Source organism: Heterocephalus glaber, unplaced genomic scaffold (genome assembly GCF_053883595.1).
Source record: "Heterocephalus glaber isolate CG9 unplaced genomic scaffold, H.glaber_assembly_v1.0 deba00000071, whole genome shotgun sequence".
In the NCBI taxonomy this organism is placed as follows: Eukaryota; Metazoa; Chordata; class Mammalia; order Rodentia; family Bathyergidae; genus Heterocephalus; species Heterocephalus glaber.
This window is the reverse complement of record NW_028258137.1, coordinates 16,535,383-16,563,261: the sequence shown is the minus strand read 5'-3', so window position 1 is coordinate 16,563,261 and position 27,879 is coordinate 16,535,383. Positions and strand designations below refer to the sequence as shown.

At 35.3% G+C, this 27,879-nt stretch overlaps 1 protein-coding gene across 11 annotated transcripts in view; it reads left to right on the top strand.

Moving 5' to 3' along the window:
• Nfat5 (nuclear factor of activated T cells 5) overlaps positions 1-27,879 on the top strand; it is a 132,886-nt gene that overhangs the window by 33,952 nt on the left and 71,055 nt on the right. For all 11 annotated transcript variants that reach the window (XM_021256776.2, XM_013071520.3, XM_004842939.4 and 8 more), the window contains one exon: positions 16,677-16,802. In XM_021256776.2, coding sequence (XP_021112435.1) covers positions 16,677-16,802 — 126 coding nt within the window. The remainder of the gene's footprint in view (positions 1-16,676; positions 16,803-27,879) is intronic.

Genomic DNA, 27,879 nt, shown 5'->3' with positions numbered 1-27,879 from the left:
ATGTCAGGAAGTGAAAAGCAAAGCAGGGTTAAGAGGGATAAGAAAGTGATAGGACAGCACTATTTTGTTTAGGGTAGTCAAGGTGCTTCTTTGAGTGATACCTCATTTGTACAGACCTACAGGAATTGAAGGAGTATCCATGGAGCCACCTGGGGGAAGAATTTTCTAGAAGAAGAAAAGGTGGGTACAGAAACATTGAGAGTAGGAATATGGTTGGTATGTTCAAGAAATAGCAAAGAGGTCAATATAGCTGCAGTAGAGTGGATAGGGAGGAAAGTTGTAGGCGATAATGCAAGGCAGGTATTAAGGGTCTGGGCCATGTAAAGACCTTGGATTTTATGCTGATGTGAGAGCTGAGGAGTTACATTTTATTAAATGGACTTTTCTGGCTACAGTGTACAGTACAATGTAAAGTACAAGAATAAAAGGAAGTCATGAGGCAATTGAGTGAGACCAAGTGAGGTGATTACTTCAGGATGGTAGTTGTGAAGTAGTATGGAGTGGTGGAATTCTGGATGAGGAGAGGAGTGAGAAAGGAATAAGGTTGAAGACTCACTTTTCTGAAAGGTAACACAAAAAGAAAATTGCCTGTTTAAAGGGCACAAAGAGAGGAGCAGGCAGAATAAAGAGAAGCCAGTGAAGAAAAGAAACAAGATAGTGGCTAGAGTAGTTTCCTGAAAGTGGTAGTAGTCAGCCATGTCAGGAGTTGGAAATTAGGAGTTTATTGGTAATAGCAATTTGAATGGAGTGTTGTGAACAGAAGCGAAGTAGTAGTAGTTGGAGTAATAAATGTGAATAGAGGGCTGGGTATGTAGCTCCGCAGCATAGCACCTGACTGCCAGTCATGAGGCCCTGAGTTCAATTCCTGGTACCAAAAAAAAGTGAATAGAGGAAGTGGAAGAAACTAACAAAGCCAGCTTCTCCTGTGCTGAGGGTGGTTGTGAAGAGAAGTAGAGGATGGAATCTAGAAAGGGTTACAAATAGGTATAAGAATCTTGTGTGGTGAGAAGTTGAAGGTAAAGGACAGGAATAGTGAATAGAAGAAAGTTTAGAGGCCCAAGGGAGAAAAGGGCACATAATATAAAAAATTTCTTTTGGGAGAGGGCATTTTTAAAATTAATTAATTAATTAATTAATTTGGTACTGGGGAATTGAACTCGGGACCTTGTGCTTGTGAAGCAGGCAGTGGAACCACTGAGCTAAATCCCCAGCCCTGGGGGAGGGCATTTTAGACAAGGTCTCTCCGTGTGGTCCAGGCTGACCTTGAACTCACTGTGTAGCCCAGACTGGCCTCGGACTCCTGGCAAGCCTGCCTCAGCCTCCCAAGTGGTGGGATTACAGGTGTGAGCCACCATACCTGGCTCCCAAAGCTTCTTATTTTCTTGAGCCCAAAGGCATATATATGTAGATATCTATAGATATCTGTATAGATAGGAAAGGAAATATGGGAAATCCATGATCTTATGTAGGCTGTTTTTTTCTGCTGAGAAATGAACTGTCATTTACCAAGAATGAGATACAGGGGAGGGGCTTTAAGAGAACCATTGTGAGAAATTACTGGGTAAAGAAGAAAAAGGCTCCTGAGTTACTTGAGGGAAGATCATGAATTCATAGGTGTACTAGTCTGTATGTTTTGATTTTCTCCATCAACTAAAGTTTTTTTTGGTGGGGGGCGTGTACTGGAGATCTAACTTGGGATCTTGGGCTTTCGAGGCAGGTGCCAGAACCACTGAGCTAAATCCCTAGTCCTGATTTTCTCCATCAAAACCTACAAGCTGTGGTTCAGGAATGTTGAAGATGGGTGATTAGGTTTGTTCAGGATTGGGGATGATTAACAGGTTGAATGTACAATAATAGAAAAAGAATAAAGATAAACTTTTCATGACACAAGCTCACATTTTATCTTATCCTTAAAGTTATTCCCCACTAGTCTTTTTCTTTTTCATTTTGTACCTTTCTCTGCTTATTCTACCTTATATTTAATCTGTTATAATTCAAATAAATATATGGAGACACTCTTGGTTTATTGCTTTATTAAAAAAACATTTTTTTTTTTTTTTGAAACAGTTCAGGCTGTCCTTGAACTCACTTGTATTCCAGGCTGGCCTTGAACTTAGAGTGATCATCCTGCCTCATCTTGGCACACAGTAAGATATTGTCAACAAAGCTAACAATTATATAGAGCAGTTATAACATACTGTAATAAAATTGCCAGTATCACTACTGCTGCCTTTTGGGACCATTTTTAAGTTAAGTAAGGGTTACTTGAACACAGCACTGTGATATCTTGGCAGTCAGTCTGGTAACTCAGACTGCTACTGTGTTTCTAGAGGATGATAAAGCATGTAGTATGGTTATGTTAGACAAAGAGAGGATTCACATTCCATGAGCTGGACATTGTGAGATTTCTTTGCACTACCTAGTACAGCGCACAAACTTATGAGTTGCTTATTTCTGTAATTTTTGTATTTAACTTTTTTGGACCATGGTTGACCTTGGATAACTTACTGATACAAAGATTAGCTGCTTTGTGTAATGTTGTACCCATTTTGAAAGAACCCTGTGACTTTACTCTTCCTTATCCTCCTTTGGGTAAAAAAAAAGTTTACAATAATGTTTGAAACACCTACTAATTATCTGCTGTATATAATCATAATTTTGACTTAAGCCAATGAGAAGTCATATCTTGTTTAATAATAATGATGACCTTTAGTACTAGAATTTTTACCCCCTGTGTCTTAAACCTGATTTCTTTCGTATGATACAAATAGTCTTTAACTATTAAATAGGTATAAGATTTTTCACATGCGTTTTAAGCATCTGCTTCTACAGCATAGCCACAGGCAAACAGAAATAACTGAATTCTCTTCTAGGGCACATTGAATCCATTCCTCAATTTAAGTCCCTCAACTTTCATTTTATTAATAAATTTTAGTTTGTTTTATCCCATTTCCCCCCTCAACCCCCCACTCCTCCCTCCTTCCCTATGTACAAAAGCTTTGTTTCCATTTTTTCCTTGTTCCTTCCTTCCTCTCTCCCTTTTTCCTCCCTTGTTTTCCCTTCCCATTAGAACACTTCCTTCCCATTTCCTAACAACCATTATACATCTCAGTCCTTATTTCTACTTTGTTTCTCACATCAGAGAACAATGTAGTATTTAAACATATGTGTCCGATTTATTTCACTTACAGTATGGTCTCAAGGTCCATCTGTTTAGTGATAAATGTCTGAAGCTTACCCTTCTTTATGACAGAGTAGTACTCCATTGTATTAAAAAAAACCACATCTTTATCCATTCGTCGGTTGATGGGCATTTAGGCTGTTCCCAAGATTTAGCTATTACAAACTGCTGCTATAAACATGGGTGTACATCTATCATTGTGGTATGATGCTTTTAATTCTTTCAGGAAGATACCAAGAAAAGGTATAGTTGGGTCAAATGGAACCTCTAGTTTTAGTTTTTTGAGAAATCTCCACACTGATTTCCACAGTGGTTGCACCAGTCTACACTCCCACCAACAATGAAGAAGGGTTCCTTTCTCCCCACAGCCCTGCCACCACTTGTTATTGGTTGACTTCATGTTAGCCATTCTTTCTGGGGTGAGGTGGAATCTCAATGTTGTTTTCATTTGCATCTCTTTAATGACCAGTGATGTTGAACATTTTTTCATATATTTATTTGCCATTTCTAATTCATCTGAGAAGTGCCTATTCATTTCAGATGCCCATTTTTGCTTTGGGTCTTTACATTTGGGGCATCTGATCTTTTTGAGTTCTTTAATAGTAGATAGTAGATAGTAGATCTTTGTCTGAGGAATAGCTGGTAAAAAATTTTTCCCATTCTGTGGGTTATCTCTTCAATCTGTTTAGTGGTTTCTCTTGCTGTGCAAAACCTTTTTAATAAGGTAAGGTTCCAGTTGTTGATTCTTTGTAGTATTTCCCATGTGGTCCGGGTTTTGTTCATGAAGTCTTTGCCTACTCATATGTCCTCAAGCATTCTACCTATTCTCTCTTCTAGCAGATTTAGTGTTTGTTTTAACATTTAGATCTTTGATCCATTTAGATTTTAGGTTAGTGCATTGTGAAAAATGTGAGTCTAGTTTCAATCTTTGGCATGTGGAAAGCCAGTTTTTCCAGCACCATATATATATATTTTTGTTTTGTTTTTGTTTTTTTGGTACTGAGGATCGAACTCGGGACCTTGAGCTTGCGTGGCAGGCGCCAGAACCACTGAGGTAAATCCTTGGCCCTCCAGCACCGTATATTAAAGAGGCTATCTTTCTTCCAGTGAAGGTGGTTCCTTTGTCAAAGATAAGGTGGTTGAGTATCTCTGGAGTTGTTTCTTCATCCTCTGTAGTCTGTTCCATTGATTCTCAGGTCTGTTCTTTTGCCAGTACTGTGCTGTTTTTATCACATGCCTTTTAAGCATCTGCTTCTAGAGCATAGGCACGGGCATACAGAAATAACTGAATTCTCTTCTAGGGTACATTGAATCTACCCCTCAACTTAAGTCTCTTAACTTTTTGGAGGGGGGGGTAGATAGAACTCGGGACCTTGCACTTGTGAGGCAGGCGGAACCACTGAGCTAACTCCCTGGCCCCTTGGCCCTGTCTTCTTAAGTATCCTTTTCTCCTTTTTTGGGTGGGCAGAGTCTCATTGTGTAGTTCAAGCTGTGATTATAGGTTTGGGCCACCATGGCCAGCTTTTTCTTTCTCTTTGGTAGGGCTTTTCAGAATAGTATTTTTATTAACTCTGCATTTATTTCCTCACTTGTATTTGGACTTCAACTCTTTGCCCCTCTGGCTTCTATCCCCATCACTTCCTTGGTACTTCCTTTGGCAAAATATCAAGAAGTACCATTTGCCACATCAAATAGATGCATTCTTTCAGATTCTTCTTTTTTTTGAGCTAAATAAGACATTTTCACTTTTGGCTCCTCACTTTCAAGATTGTTCTTTCTTCCAGCACCTGCCTCGCAAGTGCAAGGTCCCAAGTTCGATCCCTGGTACCAAAAAGAAAAAAAAAAAAAAAAGATTGTTCTTTCTTCACACTATACTCTTAAAGATCCCACCTCCCCAGCTTCTTTCTTGGCTTCTTTTTCCATTCTGATCCTTCTGCCTCTTTTTTCTTTTTACGATCTGCTAGCAACTTTATGTGTTCCCACAGTGCCTGTTTTCTTGCCCATTTTTGCCTATATCAAATGAGTGCCTGTTTGTGTCAAGCCCTGTGTTATTACTGAGGAGAAATGTGAATGAGACTGATCCAGCTACTGTCTTCAAGATGTGTATAGTCTAATTGGTAAACACATACAGGTAAACTGGCAATTATTGAACAATATGTCATAAGTTTTCTGGTGAGAATAAAAGAGATACCTAACTAGATTGAAGTGGTCAGGAAAAGCTGGTTGGAAAGAAGTAATAGTTGAAAGGGACTGTGATAAGGTCAGTGTTTCAGGCAAAAACAGAGGCATTTGCAAAGAAATAATGGTGACTGAAGGACTGAGAATCATTGTATCTTTTTTTTTTTTTTGCTACGGGGGCTCAAACTTGGGACCTTGCGCTTGCGAGGCAGGCAGCGGAACCACTGAGCTAAATCCCTGGCCCAGAATCATTGTATCTTGATGAGAATATGAAAGGAAACAGAATGGAGAAGGAAGGATAAGTACAGAGTCATAAAGTAGGCTTTCTTAAATATTCACTCAACAAATATTTGATAAGTACTTTTGTGTTGTTTTATAGCTATACTGCTATAAAATGGTTATGAATTTTAATAGCCTAGTCTTCACTGTTGGTGCCATGAACAGTCAAAGCTGGGTTTTAGAAAGTGCCTGGGTCTATATCTGCTTATTTCTATTAACTGGTATGTGTTAGTTTTATACTGGTTTTATTAGTTCTGGCTCATGTGGCACCTTTTCAAAGAGTCATCTCCAGTCCCTCTCAATGCCCCTGCCCTCCAGTATTGTGGATGGAACCCAGGGAGTGCTAAGCTATGTCCCCAGACCCCTTCCCTGCCTCCTGTTTTTTTTTGTTTGTTTGTGGTTTTTTTTGAGACAGTCTCGCTAAATTGCCTAAGCTGGCCTTAAAATTTTCGTCCTCTTCCTTCAGGCTCCCAAGTAGCTGGGATTACAGGTGTACATTCCTTGCCTGCCTTCAGAGGTTCTTATTATTGATTACTCAAGACCCCAGCCTCCTGTCTCTCCTCTTTAAGTATAGTCAGTATTGTGTACAGCCTAGTCCTAATCTAAATGTTTTATTCCTGTGTATGTGTTGCCGTATTTCAAATAGATTTTTAGTTTTTTGAGGACAGTAACTACTGTGCCTTCTTTTGGGGGAAGATGCTGGGAACTAGTGCATGTTAGGCAAGCCTTCTACCATTGAGTCACATCCTCAGCCCACTACTGTATGTCCAATTTATCTTACATCCTTTTTGCCATAAGTATAAAGGATGTACTTGTATATGTACTTAGTGGTTTGGGTTGGGTTGCTTTGATTTTGGTTTTTTGAGACAGGGTCTCGCTGTGTAGTTCAGGCTAGCCCTGAACTTACTGTGTAGCCCAGGCTGGCCTCGAACTTGTGGCAGTCCTCTTGCCATAGCACCACCCTGCCTTATACTGGAATGACAGCTGAGTGCCGCCACAGCTGGCTACACTATTCTTAAATTAACATGAATCTATTAAAGGTTGTCAAATAAACAATAATATGTGAATTCTTCTTTCTCTCTGAGCAAAGAACATTGTTCTGCATTTAAATTACAATAGCCTAACTTTTGCTTTCAGCCAAAATATATTAACTGAAAGACAAGATTTATCCTCCTATTAAAGAGCCAGATAAGATATATGAAATAATGATTGTCTTTATATTTAACTGTAGTCAGTGAAGAACAGTGAGCCCTGAGATTTAAACAAATCAAATGAGCCCTGTAAGTCTCCTGGCTTATTGCAGAAAGGGGGAACCCAAGCTGAGTTTGGCAGTCTTCTTGAGTTGAGTGGCAGAGCCAAGAGGTGCCAACATGCTTAGTTCAGGATAGTGTACTGGAGAAAAGAGAGGTACACATTGAAAGAATCCTACAGATCTGCAGAGTCTCCCTATAGTAATCTTTTAAGTAGGGGTCATTATGTACAATGTGGGAAAGAACTCTGCAAGACTAGAGAAAAAACTGCCTAAGAAGTTTGGAGGGAACACTGCTCAGAGTTAACAAAAGACTGCATATGATGCCTGTATTCATCAACTATAGTGAGAAACCTCATTTGAGGTAGTGTGAAGAAGGTTCTTAGCTCATTGGTGGAGAAAAATTAGACCTGGACTGAATATACTTTGTCCAGTTGTGGCTTATTAACGAAGCTTAAAGGCAAAAAAAAAAAAAAAAGATGTGTTCCAAGTAACTTAACCGTATCCCAAATAAAACTTAGAGTATTTATAAGAATACTAGTATTCAGCACTTAACAAAGTAAAATTCTCAATCTCTAGTTTCCAATCAAACCAGTCAAGCTGAGTGTGGTGGTGCACACCTGTAATCTCAGCATTTGGGAGGTTGAGGCAGGAGGATCCTTGGGAGTTCTAGGCCAGCCTGGACTATATAGTGAGGCCCTGTATCAAAAAACCAAAGGAGGGCTGGGGATTTAGCTCATTGGTACCATGCCTGTCTTGCAATTGCAAGGTCCTGAGTTTAATCCCTGGTGCTGAAGAAAAAAAAAAGAAAAACAAGAAAAAAACAACCAGTCCTATAATTTAGTATTTACAAGGAGAAAATCAGTAAATTAAAACGGATCCAGAAATAACTTTTGACTTTTCTTGTTCTACATCTATATCCTCTGTGATTCTTTTTATATAAAACTCAAGGGCTGGGGATTTAGCTCAGTGGTTATGGCGCCTGCCTCACAAGCGCAAGGTCCTGAGTTCAATCCCTGGTCCAAAAAAAAAAAACCCAAACTCAAAAACAGGCAAAACTATAATCTGTGATGATAGAAGTCAGAAAGAGATGATTTCTTTAGGAAGTCTGAGGAAGAATGCTTCATTGGCTGGTTGGTGGTTATGTGTATTTACTTTTTCTCTGTGAGAGAGCCTTGCTTGTGTAGTCCAAGCTAGCCTTGAACTCACTATATATAGCCCAATTTGGCCTTGAACTCACAATTCTCAAACTTATAGTCCTACTTCAGCCTTCCTATAACTGGGTTTACAAGCATGTGCCACCGTGCCTTGCTGTGTGTTCACTTTTTAAACTATATAAACTCTGACTTGATTATTTCCTTCCTCTAAGACTTAAGATTTGTATGCTTTACTATATGTATGCTATACTTTAATAAAAAGTTAAAACTATAATTAAAAAAATCTAGTCTAAAATTATGGCCTATAAGATTAATGAAAAATTACCCATTTTTGCTTTTATATACTTTATAATTAAAGCATTTTCACATGCCAGTATCATGATTATGTATATAAAAGTACTTTATAAATTCTAAGTTGTAATACTTGTTATAATTTATTTTTAGAAGTTTTTATTTTTTATAACTGTTTGTTTATGAACTGCATGTGTCACAGAGGATTACACATACGTCCTTTCATTTGCTATAGTAAAATGACAAACAAAAATCATCAGAATCTAAGACGATTGGTGTTCATCAATAAAATAACATCTAATTAATGTAGCGCAGTCAAGCTTTTTTTTTTGTAAGAAAGTATTAAACTTTAATATAACATATTAGTTTTACTAGACAATAGCCAGGAGAGGATCTGGAAGACTAGCATAAGCTGTCAGTGGGTCAGTTTTACCCATTGAGAAACTTTGGTCTTTGGCCAGCAGAAATAATTCTAGATACTTTGTCGTAGGCTCACAATACCAGGAACTGTGCAGATTAGTTTAGATGTTTTCGGGTATACATGTAACAAATTAAGTATCAAATTACCTAAAGTTATCTACTACTATGTAAAATAGCAATATGTTTTAGTCAGAAAAGATACACAACATTCATTTCCCAAGTTTTTTTTTTTTTTTTTTGGTACCGGGGATTGAACTCCAGTCCTTGCGCTTGTAGGGCAGGCAGCAGAACCACTGAGCTAAATCCCTGGCCCCTCATTTCCCAATTTTGATATATTAATTGTTTTCTTCTTAAGGTTTTTGTTTTTGGGGATTGAACCCAGGGCCTTGTGCATGCTAGGCAAGAGCTCTACTATGGAACCACATTTCAAGCCCTTTTTATTTTGAGAAAGAGTCTCACAAAGTGGCCTAGGCTTGTCCTGATCTTGTGATCAAGACTTAGCCTTCCAAGTAGCTGCAATTATAGGTATGCACCATGTACTTGGCTCTCCTCAAGATTTACAATTTTAGGTAATCTAGGCAGGCACAGTGGTACATGCCTGTAATCCCAGTCATGAGAGAAGCTGAGACAAGAGGATCATAAGTTTGAGTTCCACCTCTGCAATTTAGTGAGATCCTGTCTCAAAAAAAAAGAAGCTGGGCATATAGCTCAGTGGCAGAACACCCGTAGGTTCAATCCCCAGTACCACCCCCCCAAAAAAACAAAAGGAATAGGTAATCTACAGAAGTGGTTCACTTTGCTGTTCTTTTGTAGAATCTTCAAAAAATAAACATTAACTATGTATACATAAAGAGATAATAAACTGAGGTTGATCCATTTTCATTCTGAGGCTAAGTTTCATACTTTAAAATAATGGCTCTTAGCCAGAATCACCTGTGGAATTTAACCAGCATCCTTTTTGATCCTATTTCCTGTAAATCCTTATTCAGTAGTAGGTCTGTTATAGAATCCTAGATATCTTCATTCAGGGAAAGAAAATACATATTTACACATGTATTTCTGATATTCCCTGTTGACGTCACTCTCTTAAGAGGCAAAAATAATGAACTTGGTGATTTGTTCATTGCCACTCATGGTAGACAGATATTTTTGATCTCTAAACATCGGCTTATATCTTAAAGTATTACGTTTGTGTCCTTCTTTCTTATTTTTGGTAATCGTTGTAGAATAGAAAAGACAAGATGTGCCTTGTTGAATTTGTTGACATGTATTGACTTGAAAGCAGGAAAAAGTTCATGTCCTATACATAAAAGGAAGAAAATTGGTAGGAGGTAACTTAAGACTTTAAAAAAAATCACTGAAAATGAAGACCTAAGATATGAGAAATATTTTAGAAAAAATGGTGGTCTAGATGATAATGGGGTAGAACTTGGAGGATGGAATGTGGAGGATAGAGTATTTGGGTTGAAAATACCAAAGGAAAATGTCATTTTTAGTTTTGGTGATAGGACATTGTGATACAGCAAGGAAAACAAGCTGAGTTTTTGGAGAGATTTTTGTTGTTCAAAAATTTTTTTGCATTTCCTAACACAATGAATATGAAGCAGGTATTAATGTTTCAGAATTGTTTGGATAGAATCAAGATAGATGATTTATTCTTTTTTGTTTGTCTGTTTGTTTGGGACAGGGTCTTACTACCCTATTTCCCCCAAAATAAGACCTAATTGGAAAATAAGCCCTAGCATGATTTTTCAGGATTCTCGTAATGTAAGCCCTACCCCCAAAATAAGCCCCAGTTAAGATTGTCAGCCAGACAAATGCATTTAGCACATCCATTGCATTACATGACAAATGTACTAAATTATGATAGTGTTCAAGAAGATGACATGACTGTATTTGAATAAATGTAGATTTTTGTATATGAATAAATAAATGTAGATGGATGTACATGAAAAAATAAGACATCCTCTGAAAGTAAGCCATATTGTGACTTTTGGAGCAAAACTTAATATAAGAACCAGTCTTATTTTTAGAGATACAGAATTTGTAGTCCAGGGTGGCCTTGAACTTGCAGCAGTCCTCCTACCTCAGCCTCTTGAGTGCTGGAATTAAGAGGCGTGTGCCACCACACCTGGTATATGTATTCATTTGTTAAGCCCATTATTGAAATGCCCATTATGTTCCAATGCAATAATATTTACATAAATAGATGAGATTCTCAATTTTAATTTTAATTTTATTTATTTATTTATTTTGGTACGTGGGATGAACTTGGGACCTTGCATTTGCAAGACAGGCGGCAGAACCACTGAGCTAAATCCCTGGCCTTAATTTTATTTCTCATTGCATAGTAGGAATGCTGGGGAGAGAATTTTATCTTCTAGCCAGTTATTCTGCTTGGAACCCAGTTTTAATGTCTTGGCTCCGCTAAGCAAGTCATGAACTAATTGAAATGTCATTTTTTTTGTAGAAGTTGAGAGTTACACCAAATCTTTTTATCATTTCTATCTCTAAAATTTTATGCTTTTTCAGTTAATCCCATACGATTACATCCATTCTGTTCATACCATCCACACTTTGCCAGATACAATGGCACCTTGGTTCAAAAATTTAATTCTTTCCACAGTTCTGGTCACAAACTGAATTAGATTGAGTACTGAGTCAAATTTCCCCGTAAGGTCAACATTGAACCTAACCATTGAATTTGATTCAGTTATTGTCCAATTTGATTTATGACAGAATTGTGGAAAGAATTAAGTTAGCGAACCGAGGTACTACTTACATATATTCTCTTCTACTTCCTTTTTCCTACCTAGCACCTATGTCTTGGTACAGATTCTTCTGGCTGTTTATGTACTTCTAGTTTTCCTCACTGGACTCTAAACTTTTTGAGAACAAAGACTCAGGTTTGTGCATCCATATGCGATTTACTGTGTCTACACTTAATACTCACAAAATGAATAAGTATTGACAAAATCATGTTTTTCTTTTAGAGAATACTATTGAACCACCATTAAATTTACTAGGCTGCCTTTGCAAGATGAAAACTAAAATAGTATACATAAAATAATAGAAATATTCTACTTATTTCTTTTCACTGATAACAGTCTATGTTTTTAAGTATACAATTAGTTTGACTGATAGCAGTGTATGTTTGTAAGTATATGATTAGTTTACAAAGGAATGATTACTTGTGTAGTCTTTAAGTGAAAAAAATGCCTAGTGGAAAGAATTTATAATATGCTATAATAAAATGTCTATCTTGTTCCCCAAGTTGGTACAATATATACTGCTGGTATTATTTATATTTCCTTAGAACACTAGATTGTTCTAGGAAAATAATAATTAAATATAATCTGGAAGAAGCAGTATGAATAAGTAAAAATGTGGTAGCAGACCGTTAAATTGTCTTAAATTTAGAAAGTGAGAAAAATTGGGCCTGGGATTTAGCTCAGTGGTTCTGCCGCCTGCCTAGCAAGCACAAGGTTCCAAATTCGATCCCCGGTACCAAAAAAAAAAAACAGAAACTGAGAAAAATTTGTTAAAATAGAGCATTACCTACTAGTTATTCTTGGACTCCATAATCTTTCAGGAAGCAAATATTCATTCGACCTGCAGCTAGTACATTTTTCCAGCAGTGATGCCAAGTATGATGACTGTCGAATCTGAAGTGTTTTCAATAAAACAATACTGGCTCTTCAATGAGGAACTGTGGTGGTATATTAGAGATGCCCGGCACTTTGTTTTAGAATATTTGATGTGAAATGATGGCCTGGAGTTCACTAGCTGATTTAGATAGTTAATTGAAAGATGAATGAATAAGGCAATTATTTCTAGACATTTTTTAAAGTTTGAAAAATCTTTCAGCTGCATTATGGTAGCCTTGTGTTTAGACTTCAAAAGAAAAAAACAAGGTAAACTCTTCATAATTAAAACAAGATAAAATTATTTACAAATGGATTTTTCAGTATTGTCTGCATCTGATGCCAGGGAACATTCATTGTTTGGGTAACTATTAAATGTTTTGTTTGCTGTCCCCCCCGACCCACCCTGAACCCAAAGCCTTCACACTGAGCTTCATCCTCTACTTTTGAATTTATTTGCTTGATTTGATTATATATATATTTTTTATTTTTAAAAAATATTTTCCCCCCATTAAGTTTACTGGTACATTTTAGGTATAAAATACAGTTACATACATCATTGGGATCTTGTACCATTACATGAGTATCTTGGTTCTTTTTTTTTTTTCCACTTCCCCTGCCCTCCTCTCATCCCCTCCATTTGATTATATATTTTAATGAAAAAGAATACCCATGAATCCGCTGTTGGTCCCAACTTATTTCTGCTCTTCCCTTGTCCTTCTGGTTTCTTAGCAAGGAAACCACTATCCTAATATTTAAATTTATCATTCCCTTCTTTTGTTGTATGACATAGGCTTTTCATTTTTTAAAGTAACATAATTCTCACCTTCTTTATCGGTAAAATCTACCTCCATAAGATTGTTTTGAGATTAGACGAGAAAATATATATAATGAGATTTTTCACAGTGCCAGGCCCCTTAAATGCTCAATATGTGGTGGGTGTAGTTGTGTTAACTAATGTTTGCTGAGTAAGAAAAGCAAGCAAAACATCTGTCTTTTCTAGCTGTTTCCTTTGATTTGTCTCCCTGGACTCTTCTGGAGAAAATGAGAGGACGTGTAAGGTTTTGAGGTCTTTTCATCTCTTCCTGAAACAATCAATAACAGAATGAAGCAGTAGAGAATGGGATTTTGGTGATCAGCAGCACTATTAAGTTACCAATTTTTTCTTTCTCACTGTCCTATGTCCCCAGGACACCATTTCTTGTCTAGTTTGACTTGGTGCACTGTAGTGGAATTCCTGTACTCCTTCATAGCCAATGTTGAAGAAAAAAGGACTGAGTTAACCTAGAAATAATTGGTGACATAAATGAATCAATTAGTTTCCATGAATATTTAAGCAGTACACTTATTTTGGGATTTTGGTCAAGTAAAATTCATAATGAACCATAGGTGAGTTGCTTAAACATTATTTTACAAAGTATTAACAACATTAATAGGAAATAGTCACCTCTGTTAGCAGACTGAGGAAATAGTTCTGTAGAAAACAAACAAAAATAACATAGATTTAAGGAAAAGAGTGAGTGCATGTAAGTGCTGTATACTTTTTTACATATTAATAGTATATTAAGATTATTAATTCTGGGCCCGGGGATGTAGCTCAGTTGGCACTGCGCCTGCCTGGCAAGCGCAAGGTTCTGAGTTTGATCCCCAGTATGGGGGGGGTTATTAATTTATGTATTAATCCAAATTAAATTTCACCTTATTCCTTTGGGTATATATTCCAGTCTTTTGTGATCTATACTAAATTATGGCAATATATCTTAGCTAACCCTAGCACTCTAGGTGGGTGAGGCAAGAGGATCACAAGTTCCAGCCCAGCCTAGGCAATTTAGCAATTTAGTGAGACCCTGTCTCAAAATAAAAAAATGAAAGGCGTGGGGTGTGGTGGTTCACACCTGTAATCCCAGCACTTTGGAGGCTGAAGCAGGAGAATTGCCGAAAGTTTGAGGCAAGCCTGGGCTACATAGTAAGTTTGGGGACACCTTGAAGAAATGAGAGAGAGAAAAAGAAAAGGAAAGAGCAAGCTTGGGATAGCTCATTTTGAAGGTTTTGAGTTCAATTCCCAGTAACCCCCTAACTATTTCCCTCAGATCCCCCCAAACCCATGTTAGACCCCCCCCCATGTATTGCTCTATATCCACCCCTTCTAAGCCTCTGTCATTTGCAAAATTCAAAATCTTTGTTCAAGTTGGTATAGTAACCATTTCCCTGCATATTGAACCTATACATTTTTGAGTTCTTGCTGTTGGTTAGAAGTCATATTGTTCTTTTTCAAATTTCCTTTTTGTTTGGACCAAAAAAAAGTAGACTTGAGTGTTTCTCTTTGTAACAAAGGAACTCTTAGTTTCAGAATGGATTGAGAAAGGTTAATTGTATTAAAGAGAGTACTTGGTGATAATGCTATTTAATTAGATTCTGTTTCTCCTCCTGTATTATTTGAGAGATAGAAGTAATTTCCTGAAATGTTTAGCAACATTTTAACAAGTTGAAAATTTTCAGCCAGGTATATTGTATTGAGATAGATATCAGATTTGCCAAGTGCTTTCAAGATGAAGATTTTAAGTGTTAGGTAATAGAGTTATTTATTTGTAGTACCTTGTGCATGCTAGGCAAGCATTCTGTCACTGAGCCATATCCCCGGCCTAGGTAACAGGGTTTTGAAAAGAAACTTTTTAATTTATTCTTTACTGTGAATGAAGATCATTTAAAAGTACAGCTTCTAATTTTAGCTTTTCTTTTATTTTCCTTATCCCTATCTACATCAAAGTTAGGATTAACTGAAAGATCAAGGTATTTATCAATTCAGAAATTGTTACCAAGGATAAAATGTCTTACAGTGCTGCTTTTGTTTTTCAGTCACTCATGAAGATAATAAGCTTTAGTTGTTGGAGTTTTTGGTTTCTTGGAATAGTAGGCAAATCTTAAAAACTTTGTGCATCAGTTTTTTTGAAAATAGGCATATGCTTCTAATTGGTCTTATGAAGTAACTTGCAACACTGATTCTGCTACCTTTAGAGACTATTTGAAAATTATTTACATCCACAAAACAAGAATGATATTCACAAAAGAAGTTTATAGTAGATATCTAATTTTATGAACAATTAAAAATAATTATAAAACAGTTTATAAAGATATGGTTTTTTTTTTTTTTGGTGCCAGGGATTGAACTCAGGTCCTTGCGCTTGCGAGGCAGCCGGCGGAACCACTGAGCTAAATCCCCGGCCCAGATATGGGATTCTTTAATCTGGGACATAAAAGTAATTTAAAAGTATCCAATACTTTTGCCTTTCCAGGTGACTCAAAGTAAGAGAAGTAGTTTCTTGAGCTATGACATTCCCTTTAGCTTCTTTAGGAGGGAAAATGAATTATGACAGTGATAAAATATCTTCATTAAAGAGTATTGAATAAAGAGCAAGACTAGATTAATGTACTAACAAGAGAAACCAGTTTAAAGCTGATATATACCAGCATGTGCTAGTTCATATGTAAAGGATGGCAAGTACCATTACAAAGGAAGATACTGGATTATCTTGGGGGTTTTTTGAGATTTCTTCTGTCTAGGGCCAGGGATTTAGCTCAGTGGTTCCACCATCTGCCTTGCAAGTGGAAGGTCCTGAGTTCCATCCTTGGTACCCCTCCCCCCAAAAAAGAGATTTCTTCTGTCTGGTTTTACCCAGTTTTAAAATTTAATGGCTTTTTTTTTGGCCAGATGTGGTGGTCCAAGCCTGTAATCTCAGCACTCTGGAAGGTTGAGGCAAGAGGATTGCAAGTGAGAGCATAACTCAACTCATGTATCTTAGCAAGACCTTGTCTCAAAATAAAAAAAAAAGAACTGGGGATGTGGCCCAGTGTGAAGTCCCTAGATTCAATTTCCAATGGCACAAAGAAAAGAAAAGAAGTAACTTTTTCTAGAGACTATCTTGAACATAAGGAATAAAGCCAAAAAAATAAAACCCCAGGGAGCAGAATTGATGGAAAATTTATTCTTCAGTTTTTATATCTTATTTTATTTATTTTTTGGTACCAGGGATTGAACTCAGGACCTTGTGCTTGCGAGGCAGGTGGCAGCACCACTGAGCTAAATCCCTGGCCCTTATTCTACAGTTTTTAATAAAACATATCTAAAAGAAAGAAATTACTAACCACTTTTTACAACATTCATGTATGGGATTGATTTTTGTGAATATACTTTTTATGAGAGAAAAGACATTTCATGTACATATAATTAGGATGTTGACTGACTTAAAATTTTTTTTTCTCTTACTTCTCCCCTACAGAATCTGTCTATGATCTTCTCCCAAAGGAGTTACAGTTACCTCCATCTAGAGAAACATCTGTAGCATCAATGAGTCAGACAAGTGGTGGTGAGGCAGGCTCGCCTCCTCCAGCTGTAGTTGCTGCTGGTATGCATTTCATTTTACTTTATTAAAGAAAACCTGTAGTATTATCTGGCCAACATGAACAGTGCTGGCAGAGTTCATATCAAAAAGAGTGTGATTTGAGGGTTTGTTTAGTAAGTTTTAAAATATTTATCTTTAACATTACAATTTTTAAATATAATTTTCTTGATATAATTATTATCTTAAAATTTCACATTGGCATCTCTGTAAGTGCTGTCTTCTAAAATGGACTTTGTCATCAAATAGGGAAATGTTTAAAAAACTTTTATTGACTGCGCACAAAGGTTAAATATGAGTAGAAAATTATATTTGAGTTTCTATTTAACAAAGATTGCTGAAAGGGAAATATTTTGTGTGATCTGAAAAAAGGACTCAAACTGTTTGTAGCATGTTGCTATAATCTTTTTCCTGTATTTAAAAATATTTGCAACATATTTATTTTAAATTAATTGAAAATAATGGAAGATTTGAATACTTTATATAGATATTTTTATCAATGAAAAAAGTATAAAAAAGAATGTTTGAAATTTATCATTTATTTTTACTCAGCCCTCAAATCATACACTTTGTAACTATATAAGATTGGTTCAGATGTTTTTTTTTTGAAATTGAACAAAAGATTGACAGATAAATTAACAGAAAAAGTCTTAGTAATGAATTAGAATGGATGCTGTCAATAATATTAGCTTCCCCAACTGTAATTTTTTTTTTCCAGTTGGGCATATAGGTTGCTAAAGGTGTTTGCTTTAGAAAAAGGGAAAATTACACATTCTGAAGTTTTATCTGTCTTCATGATGAGAGGTTTCTTGCCTAATATGATACCTCTCTTCTTTTACAATGGTACTTAACGTCCATCAGAGCATTGTTTACAGTAAATTCTTTCAGTTTCAAAAAGAGAACAGTGAACTGGAAAGTTGGATTTAATGAAGCTATTGCTACTATAACTTAAGGTATTTTTCTCATATGCATTAATGTACCATTAACCTGTATACCAATCTTGCCTAAACTCTATAATCCAGTATAAGTCCTTCCTGGTTGAGGGCAAGAAACTTTAAATATAGCAAAGAAACTTATTTGTCTTGCTTTACTGTTCATGCGTTGCCAGACATTTTCTAACAGTTATTGTGGATTTAATTGTGAGTTAGTGAACTTTTTTGTGATCAAATTGATAAGTTGATCTGGTTCACTTCATATCCTCTTTGTTCTAAAATGAGGCTAAATATTTTTCTGTAATTTAAAGTTTTAAATGTTTAAAAAAATTGTATGAAATAATAAAATATGAAATAAAATATTTCCATGAAATATTTCACTTTAAATCCACATGTAGAAATTGACTGACTTCTTTTGTATCATTTGAGATTGTTTTCTAAAGACATGTTGAATCTGTATAGAACTAAAAGTCTGTTTCTTCTGTGCTTTTTAACATCTATTTTCAGTAGATCCAGTTCCTTTTAAAAGCTCAAAAAAGCATTAGACAGGTTTGGAAAAAGAACAATTCTCCGTTGTAAATAATTGCAAACCCAATTTCAGAAATTCTGATATATAAGTATTAAAATTTACTGATTTTGGGTCACTAACAAAATGTTAGCCCTCTCATATAGTTGAAATCATCTCCAGATACGTAAATCAGATAGCATTGAGTTTAAAAATCATGAAAAAGTTTTGACCAAGGAAAATACTCTGAAACAATAAATTCTTATTATCTTTAAATTATTGACTTTATAAGCATGGTGAAAAGAATAAGTACTCAACCTTGAAAGTTTTCTTATATTCTCATAGGTTGTGTGATCTAAATCAACTCATTTGTAATCTACTTTTTTATTATTTACTTTTAGTAACTATTACAGTTTATCCTATTATTCTAATGTCTTATTGGTAGAAAGATTCCTTTATTATATACCTTTATAGATTAGACAGTTTGGGCCGGAGATTTAGCTCAGTGGTTCTGCCGCCTGCCTGGCAAGCTCAAGGACCCAAGTTCAATCCCCGGTACCAAAAAAAAATTTACAACATATAGATTAGAAAGTTTAAATTACAGATAATTACTATAGGGAAATCAGTATATATTATTAAAGTCACATTTTTATTTTACATGTTAATATCCATGGTGATATGGCTATCAAGAGATTTACAGTATATTGCCAAGTTACTCAGTGTTTTTTTGGCCAAAAGACTAGATACCTATGGAAATGAACATTAATTTAAACTTCTGTGAGTTTAAAAAAAACTGTAGCATTGCTTATTTAAATGTGAAATGCATAAAAATGATCACTCTTGATGTAGTTAATTCTTCAGAGTTTTGAAGGAGCTGGATTGGCTGCTATCAGGTATGAGGGACTGGTGGGAACAGACTTCTAGTTCTGCCATAAAGGTTCGTGTTTCACAAGTTTTAAATCAATTTAAATTTTAAAGTTTAGATGGTGGTCATATGGGTAGTTGTGGACATTGTTATTTCATTGTTTTAAAGTGTGTTTCTCAGATTCACCAATGTAGATTTTTTTGCTCCTCATATAAAACTGAGAGCATAAATAAATATGATGTTGCTAATCCACAATCCAGAATATCGGGTGAAAGTGTTTTATCTCAGCCCCTTCTCTTTGCCTCTATACCATCTATGCCTTTACAGACTTCCATCAACATCTTTAGCTGTGCTTGGCAGCACACATCTGTAATCCCAGCACTCTAGGAGGCTGAGGTAGGAGGATTGCAAGTTTTAGCCCAGCTAGGACAAATAGTGACTTAGTGAGACCCTATCTGAAAATTTTTTTAAAAAGCCTAGTGCAAAGGTCCTAGGTTTAATCCACAGTACCTCCAGTCAACCAAACACAAAACTGTTCTGTGAGTCCCAGGCCTAGGATTGGGAGAAAGGAGCTAATACGTAATTCCTCTACTTTCTTTTTTTTTTTTTTTTTTTTTTTGGTATCGGGGATCAAACTCCGGACCTTGTGCTTTTGAGGTAGGAGGCAGAACCACTGAGCTAAATCCCTGGCCTGATTCCTCTGCTTTCTTCCAGGCCATATTAGAACCTAAATGGTAGAGTTGAGTGTTACCAGGTGAAATTTGTTTACCTTCCCGTTTTTAAGAATTCTGTTTTTGTCCTGTGAGAAGCTAGAGAGTTTAAGATTCAATATGTCAGTGAAGAAAGATTTAGAAATAACTTTTTGAACTAGTTTTATAGGTTTGCAGTAGTTAAGACAGAGGCCATTTTTCTTTAAAAAGTTATCTAAATGAGTCGATGATATTTTTTGGCCAAATAAGGAATTGACTAAGAGAAATGCAAGTCATAAAATGTTTTTTTTTTTTTTTTGTAGAATCTTATAGTAACATTAAATTTATAAAGCACTAAAATATAGGGCCGGGGATTTAGCTCAGTGGTGCCTCGCAAGCCCAAGGTCCCGAGTTCGATCTCTGGTAACAAAAATAATAAATAAATAAAATGTAGGTATTATGTAAAGGAACTAGTATCAGAATTTGGGATTTTGAAAAGGTATTTTTGGGGCCGGGGATTTAGCTCAGTGGTTCCAGCGCCTGCCGCGCATGCGCAAGGTCCTGAGTTTTATCCCCGGTACCAAAAAAAAAGAAAAGGTATTTTTAAAAATAATTTTATTGAGGACCGGGGATTTAGCTCAGTGGTTCTGCTGCCTGCCTCACAAGCGCAAGGACCCGAGTTCGAGTTTGATCCTCAGAACCAAAAAAAATAACTTTACTGAGATATAATTCACAAACCATTCACCGAAAAACAAAACAAAAAATTCAGTGCCATTCAGTCAAGTATTATTTTTATTACTTGTATGTTTAGGATTATCTTTAGACTTCATAATTTATTTACTTTTTATGTATTAATTTAAATAACTTATTTATACTAATACTTTGAAGTTTTTCATAGAAGTCAGAAATACCGATTCTTCATTTTAAGAAGTCACATTATTTTGTTCTATCCTAGACTGTTCGTTTGTCTGTATTTTGGGATATGACATTATATATATTCGCCTATATCAAAATATGGTATTTGGGGGGGTCGAGGATTTATTTAGCTCAGTGGTTCTGCTGCCTGCCTCAAAAGCGCAAGGTCCCAAGTTCGATCCACAGTACCAAAAAAAAAAAAGATATTTTGGGCAGGGGATTTAGGTCAGTGGCACCTTACCTCACAAGCGCAAAGTCCTGAGTTTGATCCCCAGTGGTAAGGGGGTGTATTTTGCTAAGTGATTGTTTCACATCGTCTTTAATATTTTTTTCAGATTCTTGAGCTAAACAATGAGATCCAACAATAAGGTTTTATAATTCAGCCACAGAATCTGGTATAACTAACTTATAATATTGTCTGATATATATCTGATAATATCTGATATAAACTAATTTATAATATTTTTATTTTCATAAAGTTGATACTTTACTTCAATAATTATATATTAGTATTCTTTTAAAAAGTAATATAATCTTATTGCACTAGTACTTTGAAGCAATTTTTAACTTGTATAAGTTGTATAGTACATACAATAGAAATCTGTTGAATATGCAGTTTTTGAATCTGTAGGTTTTAAAACTGAAATTGAGGTTCATAATTTTATATAAATTGATCTATATAATAAACTTTTCCTTTGGAAAGAGCCTTACTAAATAATAAATAGTGCTTTTAATTCTATGCTATGGGAGTTAATAAATCTTATGTAATAAGCATTTTATGTATTGAATGAACTTAATTGAATGCCGTTTACACTGTAGAAGAGGGCACCACAGAACTAAATAATGTCCTATAGCCAAAGAACAGCTAGCTTTATTCTTTTGACTTTTTCATCATTAAATTAAAACCAGAGGAATTTCTTAATCATCCATAGCAACAAAACTGTACAAAAAATGTGAGGAAAATGTGTTATCATTTTTGAGTTTCCACTCTGTGAAAGGAATTGTACTAAAGAATTTACTCATCATTGTATGTAACCCTATCTTAATCTTTCTAGCCATGAGGTACCTCACTCCTTTCATACTGAAATCTTAGTTCTTTACTCTTTGCCATTGTACTTTAGGGAATTTAATATTGTGTGCTTTCACTTACATTAGGGGTACATAAAATTCTAGACTAGGCAGTATAGGATAATGAGTTGAAAAGCCATCTCTTTTTTTCTACGAGTGTTAAATGTTTGCAAAATGGGAATATGATTACTAGAATATTCATTTTTAATAAAAGTGATTATAGCAACAGAATTACATATGTCATTGAATTTATTCTCTTGTGTTAGACAGCATTTACTAGCCAGGTCTGGTGCCATAGGCCTATAATCTCAGTACTCTGGGAGGCTAAGGTAAGAGGATTGAAAGTTTGAGCCCACCTTAGGCAATTTAGCAACTTAAGGCGTCCATATCTCAAAAAATAAAAAGAAAGAAAAGAGCTTAGTATACAGCTCAATGTGAAGGCCTTAGTTCAATACCCAGTATGTGTGTTGGGGGTGGGGTGGTTTCTTGCTGTGTAATTTGGATTTTCATGAGTATTAAAGGATTTTCTTTAGCTAAGAAATTAGTAATTTTCAATGCCTTGTAGTAACACTGTTTGTAAAATTAAGCCATTAACAGGAAGGATAATTCACCTGTCAATATTGTGAGTAAAAATACTTGTGCATTGATATTGGTCATTCCATATGGCAAGTCTTTCTTTCCTTAGAAAATTAGACCACTTTTAGAAGAATGTTACAGCCTGCTTACAAACATATTTTGTAAATCAATTTTAAAAATCTCTATTCATGCTGAGCATAGTGGCGCACGCTTGTGATCTCAGCACTTGGGAGGCTGAGGCAGGAGGATCACCATGAGTTTGAGGCCAACCTAGGCTACATTGTGAGTTCAAGGCCAGCCTGAACTGCATAAATGAGAGCCTGTCTAAAAAAAAAATCTGTTTCTCCATTTTAATGTACTAAAATCCCATTGTAGATCTAATATATACACTTAAATAAATAGATGGTTTGTAAATATAGATGTATTAGATTGAAAAACATAAGCAAACTTGGGCCACAACCATTAACTCAGAATCAACTTCTAATACAGGGGATCGTGCACATTATAAATTGTTATTGATAGAGTATAAAGATGGCCTATTATAGCTCTAGTCCTTAAATATTTTTATTCTGTAAATTTTTAGCAACAACTTTTATAATTTATTTACTTAGTATCATAAATAACATTTTAATATTACCTGAATTTGTAGAATAGCACTGTATTTTTAAATTACTTAATATAATTAGTGCTGAGGATTGATCCCAGGGCCTCATGCATGATACACAAGTGTTTTACCACTAAGCTACATTCTCAGCACTGAAAAGAGCATTTGAAAACTGGTCAGGGAAATTCTCAGTCACTCATAGGCCAAATACTTTTATTAAATGTAATTTTTGCCTATAATCCTTGCATTCAGGAGGCTGGGGCAGGAGGATTGCTATGAGTTTGAGGCCAGCCTGTACTACATAGTGAGTTCAAGACCAGCCTGAATTACTTCACAAGACCCTGTCTCAAAAAAATAAGTGTGTGTGTGCATAATTTCTATTTTTTTGTACAGTTTTGCTTAAGAAATTGATGTACAGAGTGAGCTTTTTATATCACCAATAAAATTGATAATATTACCAGCAAAAAAGTATTGACATAACTTGAGAGCTTCACTCATTGCTACTTTTTAAAAAAATCATACATAGTTGAGCAAGGCCAGTCTGGGCTCCATACGCAGTTCAAGGCCAACCTAGACAACATAGTCAGACCTTGTCTCAACAAAATAACAAAAAAACTCCATAATAAGGTAGTAGTATTTGTTAAATATGGGCAAGAGGGTACATAAGTGTTAATTTTAAATATTTTGTAATTTACTGGGCATGATGACACACTCCTATAATCCAGCACTCAGGAGTCTGAGGCAGGTGGATCGCCATGAATTTGAGGCCAGCTTGGGCTACATAGTGAGTTCAAGGTCAGCCTGAACTATAATATTTCAAAAATAATTTATAATTATAAATCATCAGCTGGCAGATGATTAAAATTAAAAATGCCCAATATGCCTGGCTGGCATAGTGGTGTCCACATGTAGTCCCAGCTACTCAGGAAGCTGAAGTTAGAAGGATCACTTGAGCATACAAGTTTCAGACTAGCCTGGTCAACATAGCCAGACCTTGTCTCTGAAATAAAAAAGTAAATAAATAAGTGGTCCTTTATAAAAATGATTGGCAGTATCTACTTAACCCACTGAGGTAAAATTCATTCTTGGTATGTACAGAGAATTGTCAATTAAATCAGAACAGAAGAGTGCTAAACCCACCCAATCACACTTTTAGATATATACCCATCAAGACATGTGCACACTCATATGTGTGTAAATAGCTTTATTTTCCTTAAGCACATGATTAAATGTAATGTTGGACTTTGAAATCAAAGATCTAATTAGAATCATACTACTTTTATCATAGATCCAGAATCTTGGGAAAGTTAAATAAGTTTCTAATAATATAACTACAAGTACCCAGGAAATATGAAGACAATGGACTAGAATTGGCAGAGATACCTTTATTATTTAATCTAAACTATATTAATATGTATTATGGTAAAACATTGATGTGTCCTTTAAATAATATCAGCTGTTTTTCTAATTTTTATTTAAGCTTAGTGATCTCTGTTTTTGTCTTAAGGTAATATTACCTTTCAAATAGTATAATACTTGTCTTTTGTTGTTGTTGTTTTGGTACTGAGGATCGAACTCGGGACCTTGCGCTTGTGAGGCAGGAGGCAGCACCACTGAGCTAAATCCCCAGCCCTTGTCCTTTTTGTTTTTGTTTTAAGCTTGTACTTTTCGGGCTCTTTCCTTAGGACTTTTGCAGTGCACTAAATGAAGTTATCAACTAATACAATTTCTTTTTACATGAAGTTACTTGAGATAGAGAATTGTGAGTAGGCTTTAGTTTCTTCACCTGGTATTGACCAATGATGCTACCCAGATGATGGGAAATATCTTTTCTTCTAGTAGAAAGAATTTTAAAATGATTTACAAATCAGACTATTGAATTGGTGATATAACTCTCTAGTGGAGCTTTTGCCTAGTATGTGTGGTCCTGGATTTCATCTCCACCACTGCAAAAGCGAACCAAAAACAAAATCAGATTATTCATGTATACTTAATACGTGTTTTAAATGGTGCTTTAGGTACTTTGATTGGAATAGGATAGCAGATAAGTTTATTTTAATTTTTAGGAAGCAATTTTTAGCGCATATTTTAGGGCATATTGCATTCTGACAAGGTAAAAATAATTACAGTCATGCATTACTTAACAATGGACAGACATTCTGAGAAATGCATCATTAGGCAATTTCCTTGTTGTGTGACGATCATAGAGTATACCAAACATGACCGACCTAAGGTGGCTACATTAGTAGGGACCACCATTACATATATAGTCCTTTGTTGACCAAAAAGTCACATTTTGTGGCACTTGACTGTATTTTAGGAGAATTCAGTTTAAATAATAGAAAGTAATTATTTTATAGTATTTGAACTCTCACAATTTGGTGGTCTAGGGAAGAAAAAAATAGTCTCTAATAAATCAATAGCAAACCTTTCAACTTCAACTGTAGTGCTAATTATTTTTTGAAATAGCCTTTTGGATCAGACATTTAATACACTGGAGCATATCTAATTTAAAATAAATTGGTAACGTTTTTGAGGAAAAATAAAGAAGTATACAGAAATGATGGCCTGAGAAATATAAAATTCTCTACTAAGACTACAGGTATTTCCCACAGTGTGAATTTATTATTCAGAACATATCTGCCATTCTTTAAGAGCATTTGGGTAATGCACAGCCTAAAACAACAAAGAACATTCTGGTTTATGGATTAGATTGCATTTGTAAACAGGAGAACAAATTGGTGAATATGAGTTAACAAAAATTTGGGGTAATTTTCCCACATGCCTTTATTTGGATGTTACATTTTTAATTTTTAAAAAAGCCTTTTTTAAAACATTGCTTATTGTAGCATGTAAACTTATATTGAGTGGGAAAAATTCAAATGGGAAATTGAAACTGTTTTAAACATGTAAATTAAATGACTGACCCTATATTTTTGGTGGGTTTTTTGTTTCTGTTTTTTTGGGGGGGTTTTAAAATAAAGTAATCTGGATTGCTTATTTTATATGCTGGGATGCTAGTTGTTTTTTCTATTAATACACTTAACTTGCATTCTAGCTTCGCCATTCAGAGACAGGCATCGTGTGGTGGGTTGTGTGACAGTGTCTGTCAATAGTGAAGACAAATAATACCAGAGACACTTAACCCATCCAATCTCACCCAGGGTATAGGTCGGTCTCGTTTTCAGACTTCTTCATAAGTCTCTTTTTCTTTTTTTCTTCCCTCCCTCCTTCCTTCCTTCTTTTTTCTGTTTCTTTACTTCCTTCCTTTCCTTCTTTCTTTCTTTCTTTCTTTCTTTCTGTTTTGTTTCTAAGTAGTGGATTGATACTGATTGAAACTAAACCTTTTTGTAAAGTTTTAAACTTTACATTAAAAATATAAGAAGAAGAAAAGTAGAAAAATGAAGGTTGGCATGTAAGGTTTTGACAAAGCTGGTTTGCAGCCACTTTGTGTGTTCCAGATATTTCAGTCTTTTGGCAACATGAGTTGGCCTTATATATTTTTCTGAATCTTCTTTGATCTGAAAGTACATCCTTGTATCTGGTGACTTTTATCAGACAAGATATTTAGCTTTGAAGTCATTGTTACCATAATTATTTTCAAATATTCTGTTGGTTTTTATTATTATTTTCTAAATAGTCAAGTTTACTCTTTCTCTGTTCCACTATTGGTTCACTTAACACACTTAAAATTTTTTATGGCTTTTGTTTAAGTGGCTTTTTTAGCAATCTCTATTGGTTTTGCACAGAGGTTAAAAAATTATCGATATACATTTTTAAATGCTAGGGAATAGATTTTATCTTGGAAGCTGAGTTAAATATCATTTCTATCACATATTTTAAATCAGTGAAAGGTGTCTCTTTTGAGGACTTCAAAAACTATTTCTAATTTCAGAACTTTCTGTAAAAAATACGGTTAGCTATAATCCCAGAACCACTGGGAGGCTAAGACTGGTATCCCAAATTCAAACCTAAACTGGGTACCGGATGTGGTGGTGCATGCCTGTAATCCCAGCACTGGGGAGACTAAGGCAAGAGGATTGTTGTGAGTTTGAGGCCAGCCTGAACTACATACCAAGATTCTGTCTCAAAAACAAAAAACAACAACAACAAAAAACCCTAAACTGGGCAACTTAGAAAGACCTTGTCTCAAAATTTAAAAAAAAACAAAGTTTTTTTTTTAAGTACTAGGAATGTAGCTGAGTAAAAAAGGCCTCTGGGTTCAATCTCCAATACTGAGGAAAACAAAAGTGTGTTTAGTCTTACATAAAATAATCTCTTTTTTATGTCATTTTATGCACTGAAATGTTAATGGTAATTAATACCATAGTTGACAGATGTAGCGCATTAGTTCTTAATTTTAAAATACAGTTTAAGCAGTGGGTATATAATACTGTGCAAGTTTCTATACATAGAAACATTTAAAATCCATTTTCATCTTATCAAATGAATAATATTTGCAGATTCAGGGATATCCATGCATCCCATTATTGATACTATCTGTCAGTCTTTCAGTTACTTTGAATATGGTCCCTAGTGATTCCTTCAATTCTGCCCACACCCGCAATGCTGGGGATCAAACCCAGGTCCTCACCCAAGCTAGGGAAACATTTTACACTGAGTTATATCCCCAGCCCCTTCCATCAATTCTTTTTTTTTTTTTTTTTTTGGTACCGGGGATTGAACTCAGGTCCTTGTGCTTGTGAGGCAGGCAGTGGAACCACTGAGCTAAATCCCCGGCCGCCTTCCATCAATTCTTAAAAGAAGCCATATGGACAATTCACGTTCACCATCATGACTAGCATTTGTCAGATAATTTGCTAGTTAATTATAAAATATGGAACATTATAGATACAAAGCTCTTCACTTTTAAATTTTAAAATTAATCCACATTCAGTGGCATATAACTAATCCTAGCATTCTGAGAAA